The sequence below is a fragment of the Podarcis vaucheri genome, assembly GCF_965113315.1.
Source record: "Podarcis vaucheri genome assembly, chromosome: 5".
NCBI lineage: Eukaryota > Metazoa > Chordata > Lepidosauria > Squamata > Lacertidae > Podarcis > Podarcis vaucheri.
The window spans coordinates 81,321,979-81,344,153 of NC_138763.1; the positions used below are offsets into that span (position 1 = coordinate 81,321,979).

The 22,175-nt window shown below is 42.2% G+C and overlaps 1 protein-coding gene across 2 annotated transcripts in view; it reads right to left on the reverse strand.

Annotated features, from left to right (window-relative positions):
- Positions 1 to 22,175, reverse strand: part of NRG3 (neuregulin 3) — a 615,395-nt gene that overhangs the window by 142,461 nt on the left and 450,759 nt on the right. For both annotated transcript variants that reach the window (XM_082222407.1, XM_082222406.1), the window contains exon 3: positions 8,494 to 8,567. In XM_082222407.1, coding sequence (XP_082078533.1) covers positions 8,494 to 8,567 — 74 coding nt within the window. The remainder of the gene's footprint in view (positions 1 to 8,493; positions 8,568 to 22,175) is intronic.

Below are 22,175 nucleotides of genomic sequence, written 5' to 3' on the forward strand. Positions count from 1 at the left end.
TGTTTAACTGGGGTGGTTCGTATGTTGGCAAAACTAGTAATTTTCTGGGGCATGACTCCTCACAGCCTCACTATATTCACAAAACAGCACGAGCTACTTTGTTCAGCTGGGGCTTGCAGGAGAGCCTCTTTAAGGCAGGTCCATCAAGTTGGCTCAGAATCAAATCAGATCCAACAAAGCAAAGCACATCAGGACCTGGATAGCTCCGAGTGAGCTTTACTGGCTGAGCTGTAGGAGATGTTGTCTCAGCAAAGGACCAGAGTCATCTGAAGAATCAAGAAGGCTAGCAGGACCCCTCTTCCAGTAGTTGAGCTGTATGCAATCCCTAAACGGCCTGCACCTGACTCCAGCATGGCTGTGGATCAGGAGCTGCTACAGGGGAGTCATCCCCAGAGTATGAGGGAGAACCATGTTTTCTGGCTTGGATAATGTAGGAGGAGTGCTGAGGCCCTCCAGAGTATAAACTGTGTCTCAACCTGTAACTCAACCTGAGTCCTCATTGGATGGTGCCGGAACCATGGTGCAGGGGAAATGATGGAAACCCACCCCCCATTTCTGTGATTATTCTACCCATTTTTAAATGCGAGGTTCCACATATATGTGCCTCATTCATTTTCCACATCTTACATGAGGTGGCACATATGCCATTGTGAGTAAACCAGTTGTGTGTGTGTGTGTGTGTGTGTATGTATGTGTTTGGGGGGATGTGTTTTAAAATGTAATCAGGCCAACTTGATAGTAGGGTGCCAACCATTTAGCCTTTGCCATTTAAGAAGCATTTCAAAGGAAAGTGGTGCTGAGTCCATGGAGCTGGAAATTAGAATAACTAGGCAGGCTGCTAGGATCAGGCCCAGAATGGCAAGTTGTAGGATTCAGAGTGCAAGTTGTCAAAATGCAGGGGAAATTGGGGGAGGGGAGAAAGAGGACAGCCAAGCTCTCTATTCTCTATTATCATCTAGTTCCATGATAGCAAAGGAACATTCCATGTTGCTTCCCAAGTGTCAGAACTCTGAGACATGAACCGAGTTCCTTATGGATATAGACTGTCACAATGCCAAATGAGTTGCCATGAATTGCGTGTGCTCAAGCCCAAAGGCTATGCAACGCAACCAGCAGATAGGACCACCAATTTCATGTCCCTGATTTAACTGAACATTTTACAGGGTTTGTCCTTACAAATAAAAGATAATTGCTCCCATTCTGAATCATCTGCCCAAGACTACCCAGGGAATCCATAAACTGGTTGTACTTTGAACCCAGGTCTCCTTTGTAGAAGTCCAATTATCTGTCCACTGAATGACTTTGACTTTTAAAGCAATTGCTAAAGGTGGGGGAGACATGCTTCATTTACAAGCTATCTTTCTGACTTCCAATAATACCCCATATTGATCACCACAGGTAATTTCAACCCTTTCTGTAATGAAAGGTCAGTTCTCTGTACTTTGAGACTGGGAATGCTATCGTAGTAATACTGGTGCATTATTTTATAAATAGTCAACTCATTACTGTTTCAATTGAGAAATGCTAACACTTCAAACTTTCCAGCACCAATCATGCTCAATCTAGACGCTAAATAAAACAAATCTGGAAAGAATCCCAGGACGGGCCTTGCCAGAACCATTGTTCATAGGCCCCAGCTGCAACATTGCCTGCTGAAACTTTAGATTTTCTTTGCTCTGCTCCTCTGAACTTTACCAAGGTTAAGGCAAATTGGATTGGTTTTGCCTGCTAACAGTAACCAGGCCTGTGAATAAGCACCAATTTCTCTGGAGAACAGAATCAATGTGGACCATAGTGCTGGAGAATGAAATTTGAACCCACTATAGCATATGTACCTGGTAGAGCAAAGTTTAGTTTAGCCTACCCACTAGGGGAGAGTGGTTATGTAAGCTTTCAGAATATTTAGAATTAGCCAAATTGACAGATATAATAAGACAAAAACCAAAAAGTGAAGTGAAAAAGGAATGGGAGTGTCTAAATGAATACCTTAAAAGGCAAGGTTCGAGGACAGAAATCTGCCTGAGTCTAGAATAACCTTGTGAAGTGAAAGGATAAGAAAGAGGGATTTATATCTGGATGCTAGGATAGAGATGATAAGGAAAACACAATGAGAGGTAAAGGAGGTGCTGTGGGATTGGTGGAAGTCAATGTTTGTTTTCTTTTTAATGTTTAGATTTTTAACTTGTAAGATATGGATTTTTTTTGTTTTTTTGAACGTTGGTTTTTGTGTTTTGTGTATTGTTATTTTTCAATATTTTTCGTGTTGTTGTGTGGAAAATACAAATAAAATTTACAATTAAAAATTATTATTATTATTTTAAAAGGAAGAGCCTCCTCTTCGTTAACAGGTAAGGTCCTTTAGGAAGAATGCCACCAAGGAGGAAGGGCTTAATCTCTGCTCCCAGACTGAGTTCAGAGCCAGAAAGAAAGCTCATAAGCCTCCACAAGTACAAAGTACATATAAAAACACAAGACACAACATTCACTGGTATAAGCTCATTATGAGAGTTCGGCTTGCGTCTTTTCTGTTCTTTAGTGTCTTTCCTGTTCTTTTTATTTCAGCTCATCTCTCTGTGTTAATTTTGAATTGATTCTGACAGTCTAGTAAAATTCTCATGAGGTGATGAAACAGCACACCAGTGTCCACATTAAATGACTTGTGAGCTAGGATAGCTCCGTTGGTGAGAACATGGTGTTGATAATGCCAATGTTGCAGGTTCAATCCACCATATGGGACAGCTGCATAATCCTGCATTGCAGGGGGTTGGACTCTATTATTCTATGTAAATAATAATAATAATAATAATAATAATAATAATAATAATAATAATAATTTATTTATACCCCCCCAATCTGGCTGAGTTTCCCCAGCCATTCTGGGCGGCTCCCAATCGAGTGTTAAAAACAATACAACATTAAATATTAAAAACTTTCCTAAACAGGGCTGCCTTCAGATGTCTTTTAAAGATAATATAGCTGCTTATTTCCTTCACATCTGATGGGAGGGTGTTCCACAGGGCGGGTGCCACTACAGAGAAGGCCCTCTTTCTGGTTCCCTGTAACCTCACTTCTCGCAATGAGGGAACCACCAAAAGGCCCTCGGCGCTGGATCTCAGTGTCCGGGCTGAACGATGGGGGTGGAGTCGCTCCTTCAGGTATACATGACCGAGGCCATTTAGGGCTTTAAAGGTCAGCACCAACACTTTGAATTGTGCTCGGAAACATACCGGGAGGCAATGCAGATCTCTCAGGATCGGTGTTATGTGGTCCTGGCGGCTACTCCCAGTCACCAGTCTAGCTGCCACATTCTGGATTAATTGCAGTTTCCGGGTCAACTTCAAAGGTAACCCCATGTAGAATGTATTGCAGTAGTCCAAGCAGGAGATAACTAGAGCATCTAGAGATAACTACATAGATATACTCTATGTAGATATTATGTACCCACCAAAATTTTACATATGTTGTAAGTACCTCAAGCATCAGTACGCAAGCTCATTTGATTTTTTTTACCTGCTGTCAAGTTGACTTTGCTGAACCATGTAATCCTGTGTGTCCTTGTTAAAAAAAAAAAGTGTGAATGACCAAAGAGGGTGGGAGTGGAGGAGGAGAGCACAAGAGTGTGGAAGCCTTTGAAAACTGCCCATGTTCTCAGTGACGCTGCATAGAAATGATGTTCCTAGGTTCACTGCATGATGTTTCTTAGTTGCCAATATAATGCTTGTGTGTCAAACATCCATTTTTAAGTGTGTGTTTGATGGGAGAGAGACAACATTAAAGCACCCATGAAGAGCCAGCTCCTTCAATTTTTTAAACTTGGAACTTGAATACTGGGGGGGGGGGGACAACCATGAGCACAGCAGTTAAGATAGATGTGGCATATCTTTTGAAAACTCTCTTCAACTTAATTGCCTATATATAGAGTGCTTTCATGGTTATCCCCAAATGCCATCTCCAGGTGACCTCTCCTGCTTATATTCATTTCCTTGGGCATCAAGAATTATGACTGCTGAAATGCTGAACTTCCCTGCTTTGAGGCCAGTAAATGTGATCTGACAAGTTACTGGAACAATTTCACCTTCCTATCAATGCAGAAGTGGAGAAAAGCGTATTAAGAACAGCAGGTCAACAGTAAGGCACCATGGTAAAGGTGCGTGTATGCTCAGAAACAGTCTGGCTACGAATAGAAAACAGGCCAGTTTAAAGTATTTTTTTAAAAAACCCTCCAAAGTTGAGGTACCAAACTTCATTGCTGAGCTGTGGATTCAAGACACTTCTAAATGAGGCAAAACCTGGACAAAAACCATGCTAGATACACCAGAGGTTGATAGTGATCTCTTGTTTTGTTTTAATCTAATTGCTAGGTGGTGTTGATGGTGGGGAAACAGCCCAGAAACTGCTAATACATTGGGAAAAGGCTTTACATTAACACGGCAAACCCAATTCCTTTGAGGAACACAGGTTGCCAATGCAGATGGTGCCTTCATTATCTTGGCAAGCGCTGCGGCATGTGTTCTTAATGAAACCAGTAGGACTAGTTGGGCAAAATGTGAGTCCAGAACCACAAGGGTTCTGCAGCAGGATGCATATGCTACACTGCACTTCCCCTTGATTCATGAAGATTATATGCCAATGTTGACTGAAGTCCAAAGAGGCTATTTGTTGGAAGCCTGTTTCATGCAGCTGATTGTGTACATAACTTATGGAAGAGTGCTGAATCTGCATGCCTAAATGCCTGACTCCATGTGGAAATTTCACACCCGCACACCCCAAAAAATGCTTTGAGCATGTGAACATTCACCATATTTATGATTCTCTTCAGCAACATTGTTCCCCTTGATTTTTTTGCTTCTTCGGGGTCATCCTCCCAATCCCCCTCCTCTTTGAATTATCACACACATATATATTTAAATCAAAACACATTTATTCAAAAGTTAGCATACAGCTTTGTCCACTGCCGTAATATCACAGAATGATCACTCCAATCCTCAATCCCTCATCACTGATGTATATACATGACAGTGATGAGGGATTGAGGATTGGAGTGATCATTCTGTGAGTATGTGTGTGTGTGTGTGTGTGTGTGTGTGTGTGTGTGTGTGAATGACTATATATATAGATGTAGAAATGAAAAATGGAAAATCAAGAGGTGTGGATACTGCAAACGGAAGGGCTGAAGGGCTTGATTCACATAATATTGGCACATGGTAGGGGAATTCAACATTCCTTGTGGTAAAACCTTCCATTGATATCGTTCGGGGTCACCAGATGTAGAAATGAAAAATCATGGGAGACGAGAGAGGCAGGTGTAGCTAGGCGTCTGTCAGGGCGGGCCCTGAGAGCCTATTTTATTGAATATATATATGGTCACATATATGATCCCACCTAATTAGGAGTCATGGTAAATGGGATTGTGTCAAAATACTATGTTGCTAACCTGTTTTTCCCCCCCAATGTCACAAATTTTAGTGAATGGGAGCAGTTATACTAGGTGGTTTCATCTTAGACCTACTTCCCTCCCTTCAGCTTGCAGGCTTCTGAATTTTACCTGTGATAATTTGTCTGCAGCAGAGTAGGTGTTTCTATATATTGGGAAATGTTTGTGGGGATACATATCCATTGTCTACTGTCTATCCCCCAAACCTTACTGGCAGACGTACAAGTTTTGTCTGCATGACGGCTGTTAATGGAGTACCCCTCCGAAGGGTCAGAGCCAACTGGAGTACTCACTGGAAGAAAGAAGCTCATTTTGTTGACATAATGCCAGACACAAGTGAAGAGTGGAAGTCAATGGTGCATGAGAAGTATTAAACTCTGCACTGGCTACCACCTCCCCTTCAAAATGTGATTGTTGCAGAACGGTTTCCTCCCCACTGCCCTTAAATAAGATTTCCGGTAAAAGATTAGTTCACACTAAAATCTCATGTCAAATTTTGAGTCAAACTCTTCTTGCAACCATAACCAAAACACATTTGTTTCCCCCAGTTATTCTCTGTGGAGTTTTGTGATGAATATCCACTAGGTAACTCTAAGTAGATGAATATTCTGTTTATATTTCCAGGACTTTGATATTAGAATGTGATATCTCATGTTATTTGAGTTCAACAGGATCCACAGTGCTTTCTGCATGTGTTTTTGTGTGTGCATGGGGACATCAGCAATTTTTACTTCATCTCCTGTGCTTTCTTGGACACCACGATAGGTTTTGTGCTAGCTCCTCTTCCGTACAGCAGCTACTGTTACAAAAAGACAGAAATCCCCATTCAGAAGAGCACTCCAGTGTTCTCAGAACAAAGGGAGGGCCATATTCAGTGGGTGTGCTCCTAACATCCATGTGCCCAATGAATTTGCCCCACTTCCAACACTCATGAGGTCAGCAGAAGGTCTGAATGGGGAACCTATGCATGTACAGGTGTGTGTGTGTGTGCAGAAGCTTCTCCAAGTGATGGTGATCCCCCCATTGCAGAAGATTAGTAATTGCAAGGAGTCTACATGCACTGGTTCCCTGTTCAGACCTTCAACTGAACACCTGGGGCTGGAGAGAAAAGCCAGTGGGCAAGTTGTCATTGGGCATGGGACAATGACTACATCACTAACCCCACTTCTCTGTGTTTGCTGAATACACAGAGAGTTTTTCTGAATAAGGCTGCAATGGAAAGACTGGACAGGCAACCAAAACTGACAATGGAGAGCAATGGTATTGCAAATGCCTTCAAAAACTATCAGATTCAAAGTTTCATAGTTGAACTCCATACATCCATATCTCTTTGTACCTACATTAGCCTTACATTTTCCCCTATAGTACACCATGACTTAATTTCCACAACAGAACCAAAATATCAATGTCTACCCTTCTGATAAATAGTTTCAAGGCTGTACTATGTCAAGTTCAAGCAAAAATAGAAGTCCAGGTTTTAAGTTGGATCCCTATGATGTGTGGAACCTCAGTCAATGTTGCTTACTGTTCCTATTTTACCAATAGGGATGTACATTCAGTGAATCCAGCCTACCTAACAGCTTCCAAACTTATAGATGCATGAAGTTTTAAATGGATGGAAACACAGGCTGATTTGTCCCAGGTCATCTTACTACAACAGTTAATGGCAAAGGAATAAAGAAAAGGCCACAATGCAAGGCACAGGACATACAATACAGAAGAGCAAGTCAAGAAACTTTGGCAAAATGACAAAGAGCAGGAGCAAGAAGGGGGGGGGACCCACAAAGAGGAAGAAACAAATCCCAGCCTTCATAAGGGAAGAAGCCCCAAGTTTCAAACACGAACCTCCTGTTTTGTAGACTCAAAAAACAGTGAAGAATCAACACTGGACTTCATTTTATATTTTAAAAAAAGAAAGAGTAAAACTGCTAACTGAAAGACTTTGATGAATACATCCTCTTTTTGAGCTTCTGGTGTAATATGCTAGGTTGCATTTCTCAAGCCCACCCCCCACCGCAGTGAGATGCATGTGTTCAAAATTTATTTAGTTGTTTCTTCCCAGTTTTCTCATTCTCAGGACAGCTGACAATCATTTTTTAAAAAACAAAACAAAACAATCCCCTACAAAATACTATTCAAGTCCCTTCCAACAAATGTAGCAACAGCAGAAACTCAGTAATGAACAAACAGGCCCAGTTCAGATGCAATACTAAACAGTGGTTTAAAGTGGGCTGCTTTCAACCAACCATAGTTAGGAGAACTAACTACAGTTTGTCCAGGTTCAGACGTAATACTTGGTTGCAGTTACTCTAAGACAAAAGCAAAAATTTTGAACTCCTCCCAGCCACATCAGAAGAGGAGGAGGAAGAATATGTGAGCCGGAGGTTCATGGTGGCTTGTTCCCATAATGATAAATCATGACTTACTGTAATGTCTGAACGTAACATGCATACAATAAAACCAAACAGCGATATATTTCCAACTACATACCATTAACATATAGATAGCATACAGGTATAGAAAAACAAATCCCCACAACCATGGGGACCCCCCCCCCCAAAATGACCAAGAATTTGAAACCAAGACAGGTTTATACTGAGGAAAGACAGTGGCTATCTCAGTTTTTAGTGGGGTAAAGTGAGGACCTCTTCCAACACATCATCCCGGACTACAAGCATGCCCTACCAGCTATAATGACAAGCATTTTGCTTGTATATATTCTTAAAAGCTGGTGTATTGTTTTCAACTCACATCAACCCAACCATAGGAAATTCTAGCTGGGGCTAATGGGTATAGCAAATTCTGGAGGGCATCACATGCCCTGTTGGAGAGACAGTGGCTAAAGGAATATGTTATTCTGTATAGCTTTCCCCCAGAAAATATAACATGATGAGGAAGACTCAAGACTATTTCATTATACAAAATACTTTACAAGCTCCTGAAATGGGTTTTGATGTAATTCTGACAATGAACAAAAGGTCACATCATATGGCAAAGGTTACCTCCGGCATGTAATAAAGACAGAAGAAGAAAGAGGAAAAAAGAAACATTTGACATACTTGGATCTGACAAGATTGAGTCGGTTTTCGGCAAAAATTGGTCACAGCGGACTCCTTGGTAGCCCTCTTTGCACCTGGGAAAAAGGGGAAAAATGACAAACATACGCATGCGGTAGTGACAGGCTAATTGCAAGGCATCAGTCAACTGCAAACATTGCTCAGAAGGCTAAGACAGAGCTAAAACGTTTTCAACCACCTGGAACAGTAGTACAAGTGGTTCCCAAACATTCTGCCTCCAAGAAAACCTTTCAGCACCCCCTCCCCTGCTGAGGAACCCTATATGTCTGCCACAGGACCCAGTGTGTTGCAAAGGATCCTGAACCACTGCCTAGGATGCACACTTAGTCCACACACTTGGCCAAATATGTGGGGCCTCACCTTTGCTCCACTTCAACTGAAAGGTTGCTACATTTTGCTGCTTAGGGCAGAGCAGCAAATGGTGCCTCCCTCCCCAAAATAATAATATCCAAGGTGCATAATATAATACCCATAGTACCCAAGGCCAGTCATTTTATTTTGACACTTAGAGAGATGCCACAAGCACCCTTCCCCATCCATGGCAGGAAAAAGAGCAATAGTTGTAAATAAAGTACTAATAAATCTAAATTAACTAACTCACAATTTGCTGCTCTCTCATGACAACTCAAATCAGCTGCTTGAAGTGGCCACCTCACTCTGCCTAGCGACAGGGTACCTAAGGCTACATCTCCTTCACAAATATGACTAGCAGCCATAGAAGCTGTTTCAGCGTGGCAGGATTCCCACTTGGGTCTTTGTTATGGCATCAACACCACAATGTTATGGCACTGAAAGATTAAGTTTTCTGGATATTAAAATATGTTCCCTAAGACCATTAAAGGTAAAGGGGTAAAGGGACCCCTGACCGTTAAGTCCAGTCACGGACGACTCTGGGGTTGTGGCACTCATCTTGCTCTATAGGCCAAGGGAGCAAGCGTTTGTCCACAGACAGTTTTTCCAGGTCACGTGGCCAGCGTGACTAAGCCACTTCTGGCGAAACCAGAGCAGCGTACGGAAACACTGTTTACCTTCCCGCCAGAGTGGTACCAATTTATCTGCTTGCACTCTGACGTGCTTTCGAACTGCTAGGTTGGCAGGAGCGGGGACTGAGCAATGGGAGCTCACCCATCATGGGGATTCAAACCGCCAACCTTCTGATTGGCAAGCCCAAGAGGCTCAGTGGTTTAGACCACAGCGCCACCCATGTCCCCTTCCCCCCTAAGACCATTACTTGATATCATAACAAGAAAATGGTGAAAAACTGGGTTTGCTCTTTTAAAGAATGTGCATAATATTACAAGAATTTCAAAAGTTGCCATGAAACCTTTTTTGTTTAAAAAATTATCATCAAATCACAAATTACCCTTTTTAAAAAATGTGCAGGGGTTTGAACCCAGGTCTCAGTGGTCTCAGTGGTCCAAGTACTATCAGTAATGGGGAAAACAAGAGATGTGCAATTCATGGATGAACCAGCCCCGTGATCACTGCATTCCTGTATTTCTTCATTTCTCTGAGTTCTTTTACTTTGACTATTTTGATGTTTCATAGTAAGACTGATCTTTCACTGGTGAAATGACCCCCTAGCAATCTGTTCAATCTGTTTCTGCCCATGGAGGCAGAAGCATACTGAGGCTACAAATATTTGGAAGTACAACCCAGTCAATATGGGAAATCCTACTCTGACAGCCATAAGGATTTCTAGCCATTATTGCCCGATTCTTGTCTGGATTTAGCTTCAATTGACTTATCCACAGACAGTTTCTAAACACAGTTTGACACTTAGTAAGAGAAAACTTGGGCTGGAGGAAAAAGAGAGATATTTGGGTGTCACCAGAACAATGATATGGAATTTCACATCTCTGTATAAACTCATCCACTTGTGTCAATAGTAAGAGGGAGGCAGAACAGAATTTTGTGGGTCAGGACTTTGAAAGGGCGTGGGAGAATGACAAGAAGCTGTTATATTTGGGGCAGCATCAAGACTCCACACATCCTCAGACACACAGTGGTCACCTATATTCCTTAAGTATCTACTACCTAGCCATCCCCAATGGTCTCTGAGTATCTAGACTGTCCAGATGGCAATTGACAACTATGGAATACAAAACTACCAGCATCACTAGGTATGTCTCTTGAAAATAATTCAGAAATTAACCCATCTAATTCCTGGGGGAGGGATAATGCTTTCATTGAACAGCAGAATTTTCATCATATGGAAGTCCCTGCTCCTAGCACTTGATGGCTTTATTTGGGAAAGTTATGGAATACAGACCAGAACCAGAACTTGATTTCAGCAAATGGGGATGAATATATGGGACACAGCGGGACAGGACACCAGTGAGCGCAACTGCACTTAATTATTTTTCCCCCTATCGCCGTTGGACCCGCTCTCACTTGATTATGTTGCCCCGACCTCTCAGAACAACCATTAACCCACAGGCATACAAATTTTCCCAGAGTATAATGTTGGGGGTCCTTCGTGAGGGGAAAACTAAGAATTGGAGTCTCTGTTGGGTTTTCTTTTTAAATAAACAAGAACACTTTACTTAAAATCCAAGGTAACACGACAATGTAGAGGGATAAAACTTAGGTACTGCTTTAGAGTTTGGCTCCTTTCCAGGGTTGTACTTTACTTCAGACACACACCCCGTTAAACAGTCCTGCTCCTAAGGTACCTTCCATATTACACTCAGAGTGAATGTTTATCTTGAACCAACTCTCTCTCCTGACAGTCCCAAAATCTCCAGCTATCTCCCTACCTAACTAACCTCAATTCCCAAAACCCACCTCCGAACCAACCAACCTCACTCCCTTTCCCTCCTCACACCAACCAACTTCCCAAATCCAACCAACAACCAACCCTCCTTCCCAACCAACCTACTGTCTCTTCAGAATCCGTTCCTTTTATATTTTTCCTCCTGAAACCTCAGCCAATCAGAGGCTGCCATGCGTTAACCCTTCTTTTAACCAACTTTTCCGTCACACACAACCATTTAGGGTTTTAAAGATAACCATCAAGAACTTGAATTAGGCTTAGAAAAAAATCAGTAATTGAAGAGATATCTTTCCTACGTTGTCCCTGTTAGAAGACAAGTTTCAGAGGTCTGCACTAATTATTGTTGGTAATGATCTGCAACAATTTGTATTAACAAAGTTATCAGGCTGCTGATATTCACTCCATTTTTTTGTAGTGCTTCTAAACTTAATTGCCGGAACACAAGCATAAAACCAAGACTGTTTACAAACTATGCACCAAGGAATTCAAATTTCTGCGACATGTATGAATAGTGAAAATTGAGAGAATTTTCATATCCCCCCCCCCCCGTTTGCTAGTTATGAGAAAGGGCAAAGGATTATGTAACCTTTGTCCACAGGAATTTAGGCACAATCACTCCACGTTCTGGCTTCTAGAATTTCACCAAATTATTGGATATCAGCTTCAATCCCATCCTCTCAATCTTGAGATCTAATAAAACTTTGCCCACATGCATACTGGAAATGAAAATTGAAGTTCTCAGGATATACAATTCTGTTTCAACCCAATCACATAAACGGCTGTGCTTGAATGGCAGGACTGCAGAACTACATACAGTGGTACCTCGGGTTAAGTACTTAATTCATTCCAGAGGTCTGTTCTTAACTTGAAACTGTCCTAACCTGAAGCACCACTTTAGCTAATGGGGCATCCCGCTGCTGCTGCGCCGCTGGAGCACGATTTCTGTTCTCACCCTGAAGCAAAGTTCTTAACCTGAGGTACTATTTTTGGGTTAGCAGAGTCTGTAACCTGAAGCATATGTAACCTGGAGCGTATGTAACCCGAGGTACCACTGTACTGCAATACTCTTGAGCATAACACACAAGTGGTGTTTTCAAGGTGCGAAAATATAAGAGCTCCCCTTTCTTGATTCGTATGACCCTAAGAAAATAAACACTCCTACAGTCCGTGCTGAAGAAGCCAATACATAAACACAAAAGATAGAAAAGAACTTTCAGCAATGTGTAATGGAAGATTGACATGGGGCTACAGATTTGGGGGTGAAATGAATTCAGCATGCTCATAAAATATGCCAGTATTCTGAACCAGGCAACCCTGACCCTCTCATGTTCTCCAGTTGAGACTGCAATCTGAGCAAGATGTTTCCTCCATTTATTTATCTGGCTGTGGTGACAACAGAGTCAGGCAGGGAAGTAGTTAAATAACTCTTGGTCCCTGGCATTTGAAATTACATTTCCTAGTATCCCTGCTACCTGCAGCAGTGCTGTGGTAGCATTTCAAATTTCAGAGAGGGAGGGGAAAGAACCCCCCCCCCATCACCATAAAGCATGCGTTTCAGGTCTCACAGAGGAGCTGGAGGGAGGGACCCATCATCTCCTAATGCCAGGATTGACTTGGAATCAACTCTGCTTTTTGGTTGTTTACTTGGTTTGGTGACCCAGTTCAGAACAGAACAGATGCGCTTGGCCATTGCTACACACGTTTCAGGGCTCCTTGTCTGGAGACAAGCTTAAAAGAAGCAGGAAGACAGGTGCTCAGTCTGAGAGCTCAGTCTATGCCAGTGCCAAATTGCTCAGAGCAAGGCCAGTGTCTGTAGCTTTGTAGGACCAAGTAAAATCCTCTTGCTTTTGTGTGTCACCTGCTCCTTGCTGAGCTGGCAGTTGTAACCCATCCCTCTGGGTGCTCACAATTTGGCTCCAATAAACTACAGCGTAGTCCAGGAAAAACCTTCTTCTGGAAAGTAACTGTTATGGCACGAAGTATGCGATACCTGCGTTCGAATAGCCAGTTCAGGGCCTGTGACATTTTCAAAAGCCTTCCCATTTTTATCTGCGGCCCATTGAAGCATATGGGAAAGTGAGTATTCGAAACAGCAAAAAACCCTACGTTTAAGGGATTTGACTCACGCAGAATATGAACATGACATTATGTCTGGCTGTGGGTGGTCTCATCAAAGATGATAGCTCTGTATCCTCTGAGTGATTTGGATGAGAAATTTCTCACTTCTACCGAAAGAGTGTTCACACCCACCAGCCCACTTGCAAATTTGTACCACATAAATATACTGTTTAAAAACTCTAAATCAGGTAATTATTAGGGTTGTCTTACCAGAAATTATAGGGGTTTGCTGACATAACTTATGTCAAGAAGAGTAAACAGAGTTTTCCCCCCTCATGCGGCGGCAGAAATGAGACTGCAATATTCAAACAAGTTGACAAAAAAACTACTAAAATGTCCCCCTTTAAAGATGCACTTGACATAACTTGCAAGTGAAACGCTAAAAGTGAAGAAATGTTACCAGTATCTGCATCTATATCAATGTTTATTTACTCAATTTTCATTCCTTTTTCTTTCCTTACTGAATTAGCTTAATTAAATGAAATAAGAGTTGAGAGTAGGTCAATATTAAACCTTCCATGTAATTTTTATATTTTCCCTATAATCTATTCAATTTAAATGAATCTGGTTTTCTGCATTTTTCTATATTTATTCTTACTTCTCTAAACGTAAATTTTAGATGTGAAGAAAGGTATATTCTTTATTCTCCTATTATTGAGGTAACAGGTGTCCTCTCTGAGTTCAAATAAGGGGTGTGTGTCGTACTAAACATGCAAATAATGGAAGGATGAGGGGGAGCGGCATCCAACAGACAAACAGAAACTTTGAAGACAGTTCCTAAGCAACAGACGTAGGATATTTGCTGGTTGATCATTTTATTAGGTCTGACATACATAATTGATTTTAGGAATGAATTACATTTGCAGCGACATCCATAAATTCACAATTCTGCCAGACAAGAAAATAGTAGCCTGCCTGCCTACACATGCCTATGTAAGTGTACAGACATTATTCGCCAGTTTTGATAGCTGGATTTTTCTTTTAAAAATAAATAAATAAATGCTGCCTTATACATTTTTATTGGCCTGAAAGTATTCGAAAGTGGCAATTTAGATGAAGCAAAAATGTTTCCATACATATGGAGTTATAGTTCATATCAGGAGGGCCGAACACACCTGGTGTGCCAAGTGGGATGATGTCACAATGCACAACATGAATAATTATCAATTAAAAGCACACACAACAAAAAGCCCTCAACAGGGCCTCTGGAGCATGTTCAAAGGCTCTGATACACCTGCCCTCTGAGACCTTGTGGAAAAAGATGCATCCAGTGTCATTACAACAGTAGCATCCTATACTGCTAGCCAGGAATGCAGAGAGATGCTACACTGAACCCCTTCCCCAATATGACTCCCCCCCTTTGGAAGAGGGTGGCAGGATATTAAGTGGCAGAGGTAATCATAGTAGAGAGCAGGATTTGGGCAGTAGGCCATGTCTGTGCTGATTCTGCTCAGAATTAACATTACCAGCTCTTTTTGCAGAGCGTCCTTGGTGAATTTTGTTGTTGTTTAGTCGTTTAGCCATGTCTGACTCTTCGTGACCCCATGGACCAGAACATGCCAGGCACTCCTGTCTTCCACTGCCTCCCGCAGTTTGGTCAAACTCATGCTGGTAGCTTCGAGAACACTATCCAACCATCTCGTCCTCTGTCGTCCCCTTCTCCTTGTGCCCTCCATCACTCAGGGCTGATTTCCTTAAGAATAGATAGGTTTGATCTTCTTGCAGTCCATGGGACTCTCAAGAGTCTCCTCCAGCACCATAATTCAAAAGCATCAATTCTTCGGCAATCAGCCTTCTTTGTGGTCCAGCTCTCACTTCCATACATCACTACTAGCTTCTACTATACGGACCTTTGTTGGCAAGGTGATGTCTCTACTTTTTTAAGATGCTGTCTAGGTTTGTCATTGCTTTTCTCCCAAGACCCTGGTGAATTAGCATCTTGCTAATTTGGTTGTGATTTCTAGCGTCTACATTGACGACTGCATGTGTGGAGAACTGATGTAGATTTCTGTCTGTTCCTTGCTAGACTTTTTTATTTTACTTTTCCAGGTTGCTGAAGTGCACAAGTGCTTGTTCACAATGATGAGCCGCAGCACAAAAACGAACCTTGATGTTAACTGTTTCTACAAGGACATCAAGATTCTTTGGTGCACCCAGCACTTTTTGCCTCAATGCACACAATCACTTCTGCCCATCAGGACAAAAGAAGCGGAATACACGCCAGTGGGCAGAAGGCATTGAAAGCCATGGAAAGCTGCACAGGCACCAGTAGTGGAATTAATTTTAGAAACTCTCCATGCTAAATTAGGAGGGCAGAGCAGCCTGCTGGCCAACCCACAGAACAATACCAAAATGTACAAAAGCCCACTCATCCCGAGTAGATGATTTAAAATGGGCATTAACTGATTAATGCATCAACTTCCGGGATTAAGATTCTTTCTGAAAACCACACACCACAGGATTTATTTCAGAGCCCTTCTTGCAAAAGAAATACTGAACTGGTATCAGATGTGATTTATGTGGTCCAAAAGCAACATGGTGCTCTGTGCTTCTCTTTATTCTTATTCAGATGGTGTGGTTGGCTGGCTTCCCCTGTCACCATCTAAAAGAGATTATCCAGCTGGCTCTCATTCAAGCCACAAAAAGCTCAAGCCAGACCAGACTGAAGTAATGTCAAGGGAGAGAGCACAACAAAACAAACACCCCTAGTTCCTTTGATGGAGGAAATGCCTCCTTTTCCCTGTTTCTTCAGCTTCAAAGCCTGCAACGCATGTGACAAGTGTAAAGGTGAGCTTGCAACCACCCTCCTTAACTGCCCGCCAAACCAAGCCACACAGTTCCTTCCTTGATTCTTCTGTCCCCACCCTGCCATTTTCTCCATTTCCCAAGGTATAAAATCCTTATTCTAAGGGAGGTGGAATAAACAGGCAGTGGAGGGAAGGGGAGCAGGAAATAAGAGTGGGCCCAACACCAAATTCTAAGTGCTCCAGCTTCTGCACAAGTTTGGAGAAAGGTCCAGCCCATGCTGGTTCCATGTGGATGTTTTAGGAGGAATCAGCGCCATTCCCGTAACCAACACAGAACTTTTTATATATACCGTATTTTTTGTTCTATAAGACGCACCAGACCACAAGACGCACCTAGTTTTTGGAGGAAAAAAACAAGAAAAAAAAATTCTGAATCTCAGAAGCCAGAACAGCAAGAGGGATCTCTGCGCAGTGAAAGCGGCAATCCCTCTTGCTGTTCTGGCTTCTGTGATAGCTGCGTAGCCTGCATTCGCTCCATAGGACGCACACAATTCCCCTTACTTTTTAGGAGGGGAAAAGTGAGTCTTATAGAGCAAAAACTACGGTAGTTAAGACAACACAAAATGGTCATTTCCCCTTTTTTTCTCTTGCTGTACAGAGGCACCCACCTCCCCATTTCCTCCAAGACTGATCACATGTCATGAAGTTGCATCACTCCCAGGGAGTCTGTTGCCATAGTTTCATTGTTTTCATCATAATGGTGGCAGGAGCCCCTTCAGTTACTTGGCCAGTTGTAGGCAGCTGCAATTATTTTAAAATGGAAAAAAGCAAGAGGAGACGGGCATCCCTTGGACTACCCCATATGGAATCCACAAGGTTACCAGGGGATTTGGCAGATTTCCAGGCAGCAACTCAATCCAATCAGCACATTTGGCAGATCTGCGTATTTACAGCTCTATAACACAGTTCCATTCAGGTCAGTGACCTATTGGCCTCTGAAAAATGAAAAGTTCTTTTAACATTTATTCCTGTCTGTCAAAAAAACCCCATATCTTTCATGGCTATCATCTGCACCAATGTTATAATCTGTTCTCAACTCTTTTTACACTGTGGCATTTTTTATTTTTTACAGTTCAGGCTAATTTTTTAATGTTATTACTTTCAAATTTGGAAAGCTGAAACATGTAATTAAGACAACATCATTCTGAAATGCCGCTTCCTGTTCATTATATGTGCAGCTGCAAATTTGATGAATGTCAGGGAAATATGCCATCTGAAAGATCAGTGCTGGAATTTAGAGAAATACATAAAATAGCAATCTTCAAGGTTTTCAAGTGAGATTTTTAGTGATTCTGTGTTTGGGACTGTCAGCAATGGAACTAACCTTAGAGCAGTAGCAAAGCAGAGGAGCTGACTATTGAAAGCACCTGATTGGGGAAATAGGGGGGAATGCTGAACATGAGCCCAGACCACAGATTTCTAGAATAAGTGAACAAAGTTGTAGTAGTTGTAGTTCATATGGTCAGTAGTGATACTCATCTAATATACTGGTGTGGCTATAAACCAGTGTATTGAGGATGCATGCAGCATATATATGTAAATACCTACAAACACCTTTTTTCCAACTTGGAAAATATCACAGTAATCAAGCCTACACACTATGGACTATGCATTCATCAGCTAACATACAATATGATCTTACATAAGCATGGGGCACTTGCTCCAGTCTTGCAAAAATAATTTCTGCCCAGCTAAATATGTGAAGCAGTCTTAAGGGGTATAAGTTATAGGCTGCCCAACTCCACAGAATGATTTCCCAAGAACCATGATTTCAACAATGGGAATATTTATCTAGATCCCCCCCCCTTCCCGATAATAGTCTCTGACATTTCCCATACACTATTGCTCATATCTCCCTGTTCTTGCACAGTTTGACTGTGTTAACAGGGGGATTTTGAGTACGGAGGGAACTATACATATAAGCTCTTTTGACAAGTGTCTCCTTGCTGCCAGGGTTGTTTCTGGAAGACTGCACTCAAGAATTATCAATGCATAAAGCAGAGCAGATTAAAATGATTAGAAGAAAGACCTAACATTGATCAGCTGGGAGGATGAACAGTAATTGGTGGTGGTGAGTTAGAATGAAAGAAGAAAGATTCAAACTATTAGAGAGATTGAATATATTGTGCTGCCAAAGTTGGGGGGAGGGGAACAACTCCAAACAGAAGGAACTGCATTTATCAGTTCCAAATGCATGGTGAGATCTATGAAAGCTAAGACTGCCAGAGACAGATTCAGGCTCTAGTGAGTCATCATGAAAGAAAGAAAGGAAAGAATAGAGATAGACACTAAGGATGACCAGTGGTGCTAGAAGTGCACTGGGTTCTGCAAGATTTCAAAGCAGAGAAATCAAGCATAAAAACCACCCTGAGATCTATGAATGGAGGGTGGTATTAACAAAAAACAATATATCAATAAACACAAAAATGAATAACAGGGTAATGCAATGTTTCCTCCCCACCCCACTTCAAAGTCTCTTTTACTTAAAGAGAAAATGTATTTTATATATCACTAATGGTTTTCCCAGTAGTGATGTATGGAAGTGAGAGCTGGATCATAAAGAAGGCTGATCGCCAAAGAATTGATGCTTTTGAATTATGGTGCAGGAGGAGACTCTTGAGAGTCCCACGGACTGCAAGAAGATCAAACCTCTCCATTCTTAAGGAAATCAGCCCTGAGTGCTCACTGGAAGGACAGATCGTGAAGCTGAGGCTCCAAGACTTTGGCCACCTCATGAGAAGAGAAGACTCCCTGGAAAAGACCCTGATGCTGGGAAAGATGGAGGGCACAAGGAGAAGGGGACGACAGAGGAAGAGATGGTTGGACAGTGTTCTCGAAGCTACCAGCATGAGTTTGACCAAACTGCGGGAGGCAGTGGAAGTGCCTGGCGTGCTCTGGTCCATGGGGTCATGAAGAGTCGGACACGACTAAACGACTAAACAACAACAACAACAACAAAAGCTGAAAAGAAGTCAAAATTCCTTTTAGAGCAGGACAGGACTGTGAAAGTACTGGCCAGTTGCAAAGACAGCAACAAACAAACAGCAACGTAAAGTGCTCCTGCACTTCCAATAGTTGTGTAGAAGAAGGAATTTCAGACCCTGGGTGCAATTGTAATGAAATTATTAGAGAAATTATTAGAGGTGCAGGAGCCTTGACCTTTTTTTTTTTTGCACCTGGCCACCATAGCGAAGAACGATAGACGGGACCAAATATAGTCATTGGTAAATAGTGTCTAAACAAGAAAACCCCTAGCATTCAACTAATAATGGCCCAAGTTGCAGACCCTCTGCTGTTTTTAGAGGCATTTTGCCCTTTTGATCTGTCTTTTTTCTCCTCGTGGCATGAGAAAAAACACACCTTTTGCAGAATTTACTCCAAATATTCTCCACCATTCCCCACCTCACCTCCCTACAGTGCCTGGATTCCAACATCTGGGGCCTGGAAAATGTTGGTCAGACTACCAGCTCTGATACTGCTTATGGAAAAAGGAAGAAGTTGTCTGATTGTGACCACTAATGGTGAGCCCCACCCACAAGAAACTGTGGGATGAAACTGTTGAACACTTCATTCCTCCCTTGGAGAAATTGGTGCTCTTCTGGTCTACCTCCTCAACTGAGGTTGAAAACAGTTTTCACTCTGTCAGTATCACTGGGACTCGAGCCAGGAGTCTCCTGGTCCGTGTACTACCACACATCATGATGAGTCAAATGTCTATGGAGCAGGTGAGAACATTATTGTCCAAATAGGCCACTGTGTGGTTCTCCACCCTGCCCTCAGTCTGCCTCTGGAAGCAGCTGATTTAATCGCCTCCTTACCTGGGTATGAATAATTCTAGTTCAGGTAGAAGATGCTACAGTCTTGTGTGGTTCCTAAAGTCTCTTTCTGGATGTGTCTTTTTGTCACCCTGCCTGCCTACCTACCTTTTTATCTTCTAGTTTTGTTACCTGTCTGCCTCACAACCATGATTCTGGCTTCCTTGTCCATTTATCTGCCACCTTTACTGTGAAGGTCCTGTGTGAGTGCCTGGAGGGGGTTGAAGGATGGATGGTGGCTAACAGAGGTTGAATCCTGACAAGACAGAAGTACTGTTTTGGGGGGACAGGAGGCTGGTGGGTGTGGAGGACTCCCTGGTCCTGAATGGGGTAACTGTGCCCCTGAAAGAACAGGTGCGCAGCCTGGGAGTCACTTTGGACTCACAGCTGTCCATGGAGGTACGGGCCAATTCTGTGTCCAGGGCAGCTGTTTACCAGCTCCATCTGGTACGCAGGCTGAGACCCTATCTGCCCACGGACTGCCTCGCCAGAGTGGTGCATGCTCTGGTTATCTCTTGCTTGGACTACTGCAGTGCATTCTATGTGGGGCTACCTTTGAAGTTGACCCGGAAACTACAACTAATCCAGAATGCGGCAGCTAGACTGGTTGACTAGGAGTGGCCACTGAGACCACATAACACCAGTCTTGAAAGACCTACATTGGCTCCCAGTATGTTTCCGAGCACAATTCAAAGTGTTGGTGCTGACCTTTAAAGCCCTAAATGGTCTTGGTCCAGTTTATCTGAAGGAGCGTCTCCATCCCCATCGTTCTGCCCGGACACTGAGGCCCAACGCTGAGGGCCTTCTGGCAGTTCCCTCACTGTGAGAAGACAAGTTACAGGGAACCAGGCAGAGGGCCTTCTCGGTAGTGGCACCCACCCTGTGGAACACCCTTTTATCAGATGTCAAAGTGTACAACAAGTACCAGACTTCTAGAAGACATCTGAAGACAGCCCTGTTTAGGGAAGCTTTTAATTACTGTATTTTAATATTTTGTTGGAAGCCGCCCAGAGTGGCTGGGAAGGCCCAGCTAGATGGGCGGGGTATAAATAATAAATTATTATTATTATTATTATTACTGCTCTCATACATATTTGATGGACCTGTGATAAAATCAAAAGTTTCTGGGATAAAGGTTTATGATGAATTAAAAAATAATAATATTTAAATACAACTTTGAGAAAAATACAGAAGCTTTCCTACTAGGGATAACAGATAATGATAGAGCAAAAGAAAATCAAAAAGTATTTCTCTGTGTTACAGGTCTGACGAGGATCTTAATTGTCAGAAACTGGAAGAAAGAAATCACGCCAACAAAAAAGGAATGGCAGGATAAACTATTAGATTATACTGAATTGGCCAGACTAACAGAGGCAATCAGGGCCCACCCCAGACAAGAATTTCAAAAACAGGGAAGATGTAGAGAATATTTTATCAAGCAGTACCCCCAAATAACCACCTGGACTTGTTTTGATTAATTCCTACAGTAGGATTTATGGTTCTTTTAGTTACAATTTGAGATAACCAGTAATAATTATCTATACGGGAAACAGTTTATAAGAAGTAAATAAGGAAGCCATGTTCAGGATAAAGGAAGTCTTTTATTTCTTTTTTATGTTTTTTCTTTATTGTAAGTGTCTTGTTGTTAAGTTTGTTTTGTTTTAGATGTTATGGTGGTAGATTTATTGTTTTAGTTGTTGTAGTAGATTTCTGTTGTAAATAACTTCAATAATTTTTTTTTAAAAAAAAAGAAAAGAAAAGAAAACCCCTTCCCTAACTGCCCAGGAGAAAGTAAAACGTGAAAGAAATGACAGGTGTACTTGAACGGTCTCCCTTTGGTTGGCAGGTGACAGACTGTGCCTTTAAGGCCCCGTTTTTACTCAGAGTGCAGCAGTTTCAGGCTGCAATTCATCAAAATTGACCCGTTAAGGAAGGAACTGTAAGAAATACTTAGCAATACTAGTAAGGTTAATTGTAGCAGTCAGCACTGATTAGGCTCAAGTGTGTTGCCGAAATGCCACTCATACAGGTGCAGGCTTGACTGACACCATTTGTGAAATAATGGGGAGCAAGAGGGGTAATCAGGTCTTACATGTAGGATAAATCGGCCGTTTAGTAGCAAACCCCCTGAGAAACACAGTTTCGCCT